At 58.4% G+C, this 11405-nt stretch overlaps 1 protein-coding gene across 2 annotated transcripts; it reads left to right on the top strand.

Moving 5' to 3' along the window:
* Nucleotides 1-291: 291 nt before the first annotated feature.
* Nucleotides 292-10862, top strand: LOC125629170 (maestro heat-like repeat-containing protein family member 7). 2 transcript variants are annotated; one of them, XM_075119747.1, is made up of 14 exons: nucleotides 292-867; nucleotides 1271-1368; nucleotides 1729-1851; nucleotides 2197-2276; nucleotides 2716-2821; nucleotides 3321-3416; nucleotides 4171-4275; nucleotides 4666-4801; nucleotides 5028-5122; nucleotides 6571-6723; nucleotides 7266-7991; nucleotides 8135-8695; nucleotides 9361-9549; nucleotides 9654-10862. In XM_075119747.1, the coding sequence occupies exons 1-11, from the start codon at nucleotides 360-362 to the stop codon at nucleotides 7359-7361; spliced, it is 1596 nt and encodes a 531-aa protein (XP_074975848.1). In that variant the 5' UTR covers nucleotides 292-359; the 3' UTR covers nucleotides 7362-7991; nucleotides 8135-8695; nucleotides 9361-9549; nucleotides 9654-10862. The 2 variants fall into 2 exon arrangements, with proteins under 2 accessions (XP_074975848.1, XP_074975850.1); XM_075119749.1 differs by having other exon boundaries at nucleotides 8132-8695.
* Nucleotides 10863-11405: the final 543 nt, after the last annotated feature.

Below are 11405 nucleotides of genomic sequence, written 5' to 3'. Positions count from 1 at the left end.
CCCAGGAGAAGTCCGGACTCCTGGGTTCTGTTCCTTCTCTAGCCTGGACGGGAGAGTGGCCTGGGACGTCAGGAGGGGGCTGCTTGTCCAGAGTAACCAATGGTCTTTGGGACTGACGCCATTGCTGGAAAAGGATGAGACTTCCTGGATATTGCAGCAGCAGGGATTACGAGGGGGAACGTTGGGAGCAGATCATGCAAGGAACTCCTGCCCGTGTGTGTAGATGGCACTCCCTGCACTCCTGTGGGCGCAGAGGGGGCGGCTGTGGTTGGAGCAGGGAGGAGGAGGGATGGAAAAGGGCCAGGAGTGAAAGGCTGCCTTGAGCCCAGACTCACCCCTGCTCCCCGCTCGGTTCCAGGATGGCCAGGCTCCTGCGGATGTTGCGGAGGAAGGCTCTGCAGGTGGCCCCAGAGCCTGAGGGAAGCAGCTGCCATCTTCCCAAGGGGCAGAGCAAGCCCTGCGTCCCCGCTGGCGGGGAAGCAGGTCCCGTCCAGGCCAGACGGCGGAAGTGCCCGGCCTTCTGGAAAAGGACCCCGGCTCCCGGCGCAGGCGCCGAGCTGGGAGAGGCCCCGACCAGGCCCCAGTGGAGCTGGCCCAGGCTGCGGTTTGGCAGACAGGACCCAGCCCAGGAGGGGCGCCGGGCAGGGTGGCTCTGGGGCTTGTTGTGTGGGCAGCAGCGGCCCCAGGAGCCCAGCCCTCGTTCCCATCAGGAGGCCTCGCCCTGCCCGGTCTCTGAGGACCTTCCAGCCCCCGCCGGCCAGGAGGGGGAAGGTCCCTGTCCCAGCACCAGCAGCTCAGCCTGGGACAGCGGCAGCACCTGGGCCTCTGGCAGCAGCCAGGCCGACGGGCGCCACTGCTTTGTTCCAGGTGAGGAGCCAGGCTGGACTCCAGGAGGGGTGAGGATGGGGATGTGAACACCCTGGGCCCAGACGCTCTCCCAGGGGTACGGGGGGGGGGCCCCAGCCCAGATGTCTGGCCTGAGCCCTGCAAACCCCACGGACAGCACATCAAATCTCTCTCCTGTCCCCCACAGCGTGAAGAGCTGCTGCCAGTTGGTCCTTGCTGCTCCGGACGGGGGGAACAGGCACCTCCCCTGGAGTCCTGGGCAGGGGAGGGGGGCTCTGTTCTGGGCTTCTGCAACTGTTGGGGGCTGAAGGCATCCCTGAGAGGGGGGTTTGGGGTCCGATCTGCCCTGGGGGCCTGAGGTGGGAAGGGGGGTCTTGAATCCTGCTCTGCCCACCACGCCCCTGTCCTTCCCTCCCTGGTGCAGGGAGCCCCCTGGATTCGGAGCAGGAGGAAGGGGTGGACATGTCCAAAGATGAAGCTGCTCTCAAGGTCATCCGAGAGCAGCTCCAGTGCAGAGATAAGGTACAAATGTTCCCCACCTGGGCTGCAACCAAGATAGCCCTGTCCCTTCCCAGCATCCCCACCCCCTGCCGAGGGTCTTGTCCCTCCTGATCCACCACCCCTAATGGGGCCCTTTTACATCCATTATGTGGGACCCCCAAGATGGGGGTGTTTATCCCACAACAGCCGAGGTCATCTCCCCTGACAGGCACTGTCCCAGTTCCTGATCCTGCTTGTGTAGGAGTGGTGGGGGATTTGGACAATCGGCGGGTCCCCACAATCCCCCATTGAGGCCTGAGCCCTGGAGCTGGTGTGGGTGGGGCAGGAAGGTCCCTCGCTAACAGGTTCTCTCTCGCTATACCCCACTCCCGGTGGGTCCAGGATGAGGGGCAGCAGCTCCTGTTCCTTCAGGCCATCTACCCCGCATGTCTGGCTGCACGGGAGAGAGGGGAGGACACGCTGGAGCCGCGCTGCTGCAAGGCGGCTGTGGTGAAGAGGATCGTGGTGAGTGAGACACGCCATACGGCAGCTGGAGGGAGGGGGGGAATTGTGGGGCTGGGGGGCAGCTGAGAGTAGGGGACAAGGAATCACATGGTCCCAGCTCGGTCGTCGGGATGGGGCTGAATGCGGACAGTTTTAACAGGGAGGAGGAGAGAAGGGGATTGGGAGTGAGCTGGGCAGGAATCCGGGAAGGGGGACAAGTCGGATGGGCAGGAAGGAATCGGATGAGCGGGAGGTTGTGGGGGATCCTGCTGGCCATGTGGGGCACTGGCTGTGTCATCTCCTCACTGGGAGGTGTCAGTCGGGCCTGAATCTCACATGCTCCTTTGTCTCCTTTGCGTCTCACAGGAGCTCATCGAGGAGCTTCCCGATGACTTGTCACCCAGCGCCGTCCTCGCCCACTCCCTGGCTGCAGTGGGCAACCTCTGGTACCGAAACAGCCCCACCCCCCCACCCAGCCAGCTCCCCTCACCCCAGTGCTGCTCAGGCCCAAGGCTGGGAGTCACCGTCACTGTCCCTCCCAGGTCACCTCCCAAGAGTGGCGCCTCTGGCAGAGATGGTGGGGTGGGAAGGGTCACTCTCTCCTGGTGGGGCTCTTCTTTTCACTCCCATAACATGACAGGGGCCTTGGGGAGGGGCTCACTCCCGGGCTCAGATACAGGAGGGGCAGCAGGCTCCAGGGAACAGGAGCCATTCCTGTCCTGCCACTGTCTGTCTGGGACGCCTTGGCCTTGTCATTCCCTAGCTAAGTGTCTCAGTTTCCATTCTCGCCAGCCTGTGCCTCTATCCCTGTGGGTTGGTGTCTGTGTTGGCGACAGTCCCACCCCCGTACTGCACAGTCTAATACCAGCTCTTCTCTCTTGCCAGCACCATGAAACCTGCCCTGGAGCCAGCCCTAGAGACCCACCTCTTGCGAGCTGCCCTTCACTCCGTCTTCACCCTGGGCACGGAGAAGGACACCACCGGCATCCAGGTACCTCCTCCTCCTCCATCCTCCTCCTCTTCCAGAGTGGTCCTTGGTCCCTGCTCTCTTGATTCACTGGAGCTCCAGATTTAGGGGTGGGGTAGCAGAGATGGAAGAAGCTGCAGGGTTGGATCCTTGCCTCCAGCAGGGAAGAGATTGCCCCTCCCTGGGGGATTTCTTTCTTTCTTTCTTTCTTTCTTTCTTTCTTTCTTTCTTTCTTTCTTTCTTTCTTTCATAAGCCCTGTTTTATCCAGAAGCCCAGCTTCCATCCATAGCAACTTGGCTGTTTCATACTCTTCTGCCTACAAGGTCCTCTGCAGAGACCTGATAAGCTCATGGATCAAAGGTCCAGGGGTCATCAATTCTTGCGAATTGCCTGCAGTGGGATGTGAAGGAGAGAGGCCAGGAGATGTGTTTGGGAGTCTCCCCAGTGCTTCCCAGAGACCCCTCTTCCCATCCTGTGGCACGTGTAGGCCCAGGTTCCCTAACTCTGACCCATGCTTTGCAGGCTCTGCACAAAGTCATCCCAGAGGTCCTGGATGCCATGCTGGGGAACCTGCTGGCAGAGTCCCCAAACACAGACAGGCTCCACTTCATCTTGGAGGTGAGCCCCATTTCACCTGAACTCTTTGGAGGACTGGTAAGGAGAGACTGGAAGATCCATTTTCTACTGTGTCCTCCTAGCTGGGTCCCCAGTGGGCCGTCCTTGGTTGGGGAGGTCAGTGCAAGCAGTATCAGGTCCTTCCTTCTTGAGGGACAGAGGAAGGAGCTGGGATTTCAAGCCAGAGCTCTGCCTGGTTCTGCTGAGCACTAACCACATGGCTCCTGGCTGTCTTGGGGAGTGAGAGTCTGAAAACCCACATTTCCCTCACCCCTGCAACACACACACCCCATGAGATTTGGGAGATGGTTCTCAGAGAAGAGGCACACGCTCCTTCCTAGAGAAACAGGAGGATCCCAGGGAATCAGCCCTTCCCTCTGATCTGCTCTGAAATTCCTGGGGGGATTGTGTTCTCAGTCACTCCCTCCATTCCCGCAAGGATTTTCGTAGCAGGGAAGGGCCGAGGGTTCAGTCTCCTTTCTGGTGAACTGTTCAGGAATCAGGAGTTCTGGGAGGAGGGGACCAGCCCCGACCCCGAACATTGTCCCAATCGAGAGAGACGCTGACAAGTTGTGACCTGCAGGGTACAAGCTGCATCCTGGGTGAAATAATCCCCTTCTAAAGCTCTGCCACCAAGGCCTCAGATATTCCCCCCTGCGCAGAATGTCTCAGGCCCCTGGGGCTGGGGGCGTGGGGAACTCATTTTCAAAGCAGGTGCACCTGGCCACTGAGTCTGACCTGCCTCCTTTCCCTGCAGAATATCAACTTGTGGGTCGTGTCCAGGGTGTCGCAGGAGCGAGCCAGGGCCATCAGGAGCAGCACAGCCGTGCTGAGATACACAGTCACCCTCCCTGAGTTTGACGTAAGTGAGCTCCGACCCCAGCTTGCTGGCTCCAGCTGGAAGCGGGCTGGCTCCAGCGGGCTGCAGGATCTGCTGCTGCCGGGGCTGTGGGTTAGGAGGGTTCTTCATAGGGAGGCAGAGTCAGAGCAGGGAGTGAGCTAGGCTTGACTCAAGTTCTTCTTGTCCTGGTTCAGTGTTGCCCCTGTGCCTTTAAGGGGCCCATGCTCCAGCCCCTGCTTGGCATCCCAAAGCAGCTCCGGGCTCCCTTGGCAGCAGAGCAAATGAAGGGTCAATCTCAAGCTCCTCTCTCCCAGCATCTCCTGCAGAGGAGCTAAGGGGAAGGAGCCCTCTGGTCCAGGGGAGCTGACAGGAAAATGCTGATGGAGTCCCCTCTCCTCTCTCTTCCATTAGATCTCTGCCGAGTTCCCCAGGATGGGTCACCATGTGGCCCAGCTGGCTCTGTTTGTCAGCGATCCAGACAAGGACATCAGCCGGCAGGCCAGGGAGGGGACTTACCGGCTCTACCAGCTGCTGCTCCAACAGAGGGGTAAGGAACCCAGCTGGGACACAGAACCCAATAGGGGACTGAGAGTGACCACAGGTGGATAATGGGACCCCAGACCATTTCTCTCAGACTGACCCCAGCTGAAGGACAAGTCTCTCTCTGCCTCTGTTCTTCTCCACTCCACTGTGGAGCCACCAATGGGATTGGAAGGACACAGAAACTGCAACCAGAATGAGGAGAAAAGTCTCTCTCTCTCTCTCTCTTCCAGGCCTGACCATACATGACGCGGAAGATCTCTGGTGCTCTGACTGGCACCAGGACAGAAGGCTCTTAGGCTACAAGAATACAGCCAGAGTGGGGGAGGTAAGGGCACTGTGCCAGGGCATGACACAGCTCAGGGAGTGTGGCTGGCTGGGTTCCCTGCAGTGGATGCCTCCTGGAGACAGGAAAAGAGCCCACTCCTTATTTCCAGCTCAGAGTTCCTCATCCAGCAACCAGTGGGACAGGCTGGTGCTAAAGGTCCCACATTGGAACCTCGCTAGTTGCCGTGATTTGAGTGTCCTACATGGCTGCATTGCTCCGTGGCATAAGGAGGATCCCCGGGTGGGTGAGTTAATATAGGATTATGGCTCTGGGTGTCTCTCTGCTCCTTGTCCCCCTGGCTGATCCCCAAGCGTCTGAGAGGAGAGCCCTGAGTCAGTCAGTCAGGATAACTTGATCAGACCCTTATTTAATTCCCTGCACCCTGTAGAAGCAGAGAAAGGAGGTGGGCTTTGCCCAATTCCATTGCCGGTCAGGAAGCCGAATGCCCCAACCTGGGAACTGGGTAGGGGACATAGTGAGCTCCAGAGCTAATATGGACCACATGCGTGCCCCTCATGTCTCCAGACCCGGCCAGGGAATGGCAGAGTTTCTGGACCTCAGCCACTGTTCCAAAGAAGCACATTGTCACTGACCCAAGTTGCGGCTACTTGCTGCACAATTAGAAAATCAAAGACACCCCCCGGCCCCGTCTCACAACTGTGGTGAGAATATCCAATCCTTCGAACACACCGTAACACAGTGCCCCCAGCCTGGAGTCAAAGGTGAAATGGGTGATTGCCACAACATCACAGAGGAGGCCCTGGAGTGGCTCCTGGATCGACAAGGGCATCGACAGAACGCTGCTCCACAGACGCCCCGTGAGCGAGACTGTGTGAGCTTGTCCCGCCTCACACAAGCTGAATTGCTGCCGCGGAAGAAAAGTCTCCAAGGAGTGTCTGGGATGGGGACTGGGCCATGAGTCTCCTTGTCCTTGTCGGACTGCAGGTTGGATTCCCTTTGAAGAAACCAAGGAGATGCAGAGGCCATTCCCAGCAACGAGAGAAATCACTAAGCTGCGGGGAAGAAACCTTTGGTCTGTCAGCTCCAACTCCCTCCCTATCTCCCCCCACATACACTCCTCTAGCCGCTGAGATGCAGGAGATCTCTCTGCTGCAAGCAACACAGGGTCCCCTGTCGTCTCTGTGCCCTGCACAGCAGAGTGGGCCTGCTCACACACATTAGAGATCCATTTCCAGCCTATCCTGGCCCCTGCCAGAAATTGCCCTTCTGAAAGAGCCACTGGAGGCTTTGGTCCCTCAGCATCTGCGACCTTTTAATAAAGGGGCTTCCCTGAGCCCTGGGACCCTGAAAGCCTCCTGGGGAATGAACTGCCTTGGCCACAGCAGCTCTCTTCCCCGCCCTTTGGGGCACTAGATGCCATTGTACCGCCAGGACTTGGAGGCTGGCTCTGGGCAATCTGCTCGAGTCCCGTGTCCTCTTGGTTTTAGGTCTTTGGAAAATTCTTCTCCATTGGTCAGAAGAGATCCTTCCTGCAGACAGCAGTGCTGGCCATCTACGACCGTCTGTTGCGTGTCAGCCAGGCTGGGCTGGTGCTCGTCTACTCCCTCCTGGGGGAAGCCCAGCGACTGCTGGGGGTCACGGTAAGCAACTGCAATCGACTCAGGAGCTTGGGGTGGGGGCCAGGGCCTCATTCCCATCCTATTGCCATTCGTTGGCCCGTTCAGCAGGGCTGCCATCCTGTGGCTTTAGCTTTTGTCACTGGGGTGACTTGGGGAAAGGTCTAAACCTCTCCCCATCCCACTTCACTGCTGCCAGAATCCCTTCTGCCCCCCGCCACCCTGCTAGAGCCCCCTCCCTGCCCTACCTGGGTGGGGATGGAGGTGGGGGTGGAGGAGAGGGTTCTAGGAACTTGAGCGGTCTCCCCAGGTGGGTTGGAGGTGGAACAGCTGTCAGGGGCACCGATGGGGCGGTGGCAGGAGCTCACCCGAGAAGGAGGGGGGTTGGCACTGGAGGTCACTAGAGAGGACAGCAAGCCTCCATCCTGGGGGTCAGGAGGGTGAATCCACCACTCAGACATGAGCAGTTGCTGGGTGGAAATGATGGTGCTGGTTCTAGGTGCCCTTAATTTTCCCTGATTCCTGGGGAGTGTCTCCGTCTCTGACATGTTCTCGTTCCTCTGCAGCATGAGGATGTCACAGCCAAGGTCATGTGCCAGCTTCACATCATCAGGCACTTGCACCAGATGCCCGAGGCGCTGCAAGGGCTGTGGCTCGTCTGATGCTCTTAAAGGTTCCCCTCCCTGTTCAGCAAGTCCCGCTCCCTGCTGCAGGTACTGCTCTGTCTCACTGTAAATGCGGGGCTCGTGGAAGCGGAAATGGAGGCCCCGGCACTCACAGAAATTCTCTCCCCTCTCTGTGGAGCCGTGTCCTTCCCTTGGCCCCCCAAATTCCTTCATCTGGGGCAGGAGCTCTTTCCCTCCCACCCATACCCCTCCCCTCTTTGCTTGATCTGACCCCCATCCCATTCCCCGTGCTCCCAGGCAGAGATCTTCCTGCCCCATATGGCGCAGAAGGACCTTTGTGTCAGGGCGACAGACTGTCTGCCCAACTGAAGCTCAGGAAGCTCCACATTTGCGGAGGTGAGGATGGGACAGAGGCTCAGGGCTAGCTTCAGCTCCTGCCCTTTATTCTTCCTTTGGCCCCTCTATGGGCTCTCAGAGTCTGACATGAAGAGGAGCCTCCTCCCCCCGTGTCTTCTAGGCCCTGGGGTGTGTGACAGCCTCCCAGATGGGTGCAGTCAGAAGCTGAACCACCTCAGGGAGCAGTGGGGACAGGTCCCTTGTCCGAGGAAACCAAGCAGTGGTAGTTCTCAAAGAGGCTGAGAGGGAAGACCCCGTTCCCTCATGGAGGTAAGAGCCATTGACTTCTTTGGGCATCTGGGTTTCTTGGGGGAGAAATGGGATCCCTGCTGCATAGCCTGGCTGGGAGCTTCCCCCATCCCTGGGACAGAGACATCTCCATCAATGTGCCACCCTTGTTTTTTTCCTAGCAGGAGGCTCCCCAGAGAACTCCTCAAAGCTGTTGTCTGGGAGCGTTTCTGGGAGGAGGCTCCCTTCCCTCAGTCTCCAACTCAATCATGCAGTCTCTTTCACCTAACATCTCCGCTCTCCAGCTCCACTTCCCGCAGCAGGACAAATAGACCTTCAGCTCCTAGAGAACAGACTCTGACCTCCTTCTGATCAGCAATGGGGTTTCACCATCCCCTCAGCAAACCTGTCAGCCGGGCTGGACCGGATTTGGAGTCCAGGGTAGGACTGGGTTCTCTCACCGTCCCTAAGGAAGGGGACACAGAAGACCATGGAAACCCAAGAAGGGCAGGTCGAGCCGAAATCAGGCTGAGGCAGAACTCCCCACGAGGGTGGAAGACCTTGTTTCTGTTCAAGACATTTTTGGACTTTGTTTGGAAGGAGCATGACCCAGGAAGGAGTGGAGTAAAGGCCAGTCACCTGGTTGGAGAGCTGAGTTCCCAGACAACAAACTGCAAGAGTGAGTATCAGCGGGGTTGCTAGCCCAGCTAGAAAGCAGTGACACGAGGTCTGGACAGCATCTAGCGGTGAGTGAACTCTGGTACGCACCTGCTTCCATTCTGGAAACAGCCTGGTATTGGAGAATGGGTGGGGAGAGCAGGGAGGTGAGAGGGGTTCCTGAGGCTGGGGTGGGGAGGAAGCTGTGGGGCTGGCAGGGGAAGGACATGGCCCAGCTTGTGGGAGGGATCCTGCTGGCTGTGTCTGGAGCCCTGTGTAGCCTCTTCTGTGGGAAGTTCCCATGGATCAGTGGGGCCTGAATCTCTCCTGCTCCTTTGGTCGCTTTGGGCTTCACAGGAGATGTCTGGTGAACTGCCCTTGGACTCTGGGCCCAGCACCACTCAGAAATTTTTCGCTACCTTCAGAGAGACAGGGCACAGCTCAGCCTGTTGGGTAGGCTGGAGACTCACACTTCACTCAAACACACAACACTGAGGTGCTTTGGGAAGCATAGTAACAAAGAAGAGATTTAAGTGAAACTAAGCAAGAGAAAGAGACAAATTTCAAACAGACAAAGAAAACAAAACATACTTTGTAGTGACTTAAACTGAACCTTAACAAGTCACAATCTTTGCCTTAGCAGTTTCCAGACTAACATCTCAGCTTTCCTAACAGACCTTCATTGATGTCCCTGTAGGGTACAAAACCACTCTGTCGAATCCGCGGATTTGATTGCTTCGTCTTCTGGTTTCAGACCCTCTGTTCTCCTTCTGGGCTGCCTGGACCCTGACTATAACATCTCTCTGGCCCAGCCTCTTACACAGATGTGTGCTGCAGCCAGCCCAGCGCAGGGAGCAGTGGGGACAGATGATCTCATCCCGTCAGACCAAGAAACAGGGGTCCCAGTGAGGCTTAGATGTAAGATCCCAGGCATGTCCTGAAGGTAAGAACCGTCCACTCTTCTGGGCACTTGGGGTTGTTGCAAGAAAGAGGGGGCTCCTGTTCCATAGCCTATTTGTCCTCATGACTGTGTTTTTTTATTCTCAGAGGATGCGTCCGGGACCCTGGAGACTGTTTCGTGCAGGAGGTTTGAGCGGGGAGAGATCACTCACTGTCATGACCCATGGGTCATTAACCCGGGTCTGCAGGGTTCCTGGGAGCAGCCAGCCTCCAGCACGCCACCTGGAAGCCTACGAAAAACTGCTTACCTAGGACTGACGAAGTCCAGACCCAGTTTGAGGCTCCTATTGGTAGAGTCCCAGAGCAGCTAATCGGCCCCCAGGACCTCCTTAAACCAGCAGCAGGAACAAGAAGCTGCCTGAACACCCGAGCTCCTCCCCGCCCCCTCTGGACCGTGTGTTGGCTGTTACTGCTCCCACTCCCCAGGCTTGATTTCCTGGCATCCAGACTCGGGGTGACTCATCTGACTTGAGGTGCTGAACACAATTTGGTCTTTTGCTTCTGCTCTTCCAGTGTCCTGACCCAGCTGACTCTCGACTCCTGTCTCGTGAGTGTGGACTCTGCCTCTGACCACTAGATCTGGCTGCCCATGACTCGGCCATGACACTGACTTTTCTACAATTCCTCCAGTGCCCTTTTCTGCTCTCCAGCTCTGCTCTCCCAGCAAGACACACTGATTCCTTGGCTCCCAGAGTCCTGCTTGCCTGCTATTCAAGGTTTCAGGGGGAGAGCTTGTCTTGCCCCCTCCCCCACCACAGCTGCTTTTCCTCTGGGACTCTCTCTAGCGCAGAGGAGAATCCGTCCTGGCCGCAATTCAGGAAGTCACGGAAGGGACGTTCTGCTCAGCTCTCTCTGCAATGCCACTGCCCGAGACCATTACGAGTGGGTGCCCAGTGACTGCGCCGGCAGCTCCTTGAGAGACTCCTGGGGCAGGGTAGTCGTGTTTCCCGGTGACCGCGGGAAGCCGTGCAAAGAGTGCGGCATTGAGGAGACTCTCCTGCTGTCCCAAAGGGTTTCTGTTCTCCTGCACGGACAGACCGTGGGGCCGGCTGGCAGAATGGGGAAGAGCTGGTTGGTGATGAGTTGGAGGATTCACCATAGAGTTGGCAGCAGCTGCAAATCCTGGAGTCCCTGTGGTCGGGTTACCATGCGTCCGGATTTTCCCGGACATGTCCGGCTTTTGGGGTTTTAAATCGCCCTCCGGGAGGAATTTGTAAAACTCTGCAAAGGGCCAGGATTTCCCTCCCAATGCAGCACTCTGGGGGTGGGGGTGGGGAGCTGCGGGCTCTGTGGGGGAGCGCGGCACTGTGTCTGGCTCCGCACCCCAGACACACTGCTCTGAGCAGCAGGGTACGGGGGCCGGGGGGCTGGAGAAGGGGCATGGGGTCCCAAGGGGCAGTCAGGGGACAGGGAGCAGGAGGGGTTGGATGGGTCAGGGGTTCTGGGGGAGCCTGTCAGGGGGTGGGCATATGGAGAGGGGTCGGGGAGACAAGGGACAGGGAGCAGGGGGGTTAGATGGGTCGGGGGTTCTGTGGGGGCAGTCAGGGGAGAGGGAGTGGTTGGATAGGTGTGGGAGACCCAGGGGTCTGTCGGGGGCGGGGGTGCGGATAGGGGGCAGGGCAGTCAGGGGACAGGTGGGGGAGAAGTTCTAGGGGGGCAGTTAGGGTGGGGGGGACTAAGGAGGGGGCAGTTGGAGACAGGGAGAAGGAAGGCTTAGATAGAGGGCGGGGTCCTGGGGGGGCGATCAGGGGACAAGGAGCTGCGGGGGTTGGATGGGTTGGCAGTTCTGTGGGGGGCAGTCAGGGGGCAGGAAGTGGGAGGGAGTAGATAGGGGGCAGG

The sequence above is a fragment of the Caretta caretta genome, chromosome 14 (assembly GCF_965140235.1).
Source record: "Caretta caretta isolate rCarCar2 chromosome 14, rCarCar1.hap1, whole genome shotgun sequence".
Classification (NCBI taxonomy): domain Eukaryota; kingdom Metazoa; phylum Chordata; order Testudines; family Cheloniidae; genus Caretta; species Caretta caretta.
This window is presented reverse-complemented; position numbering and strand designations above follow the sequence as displayed.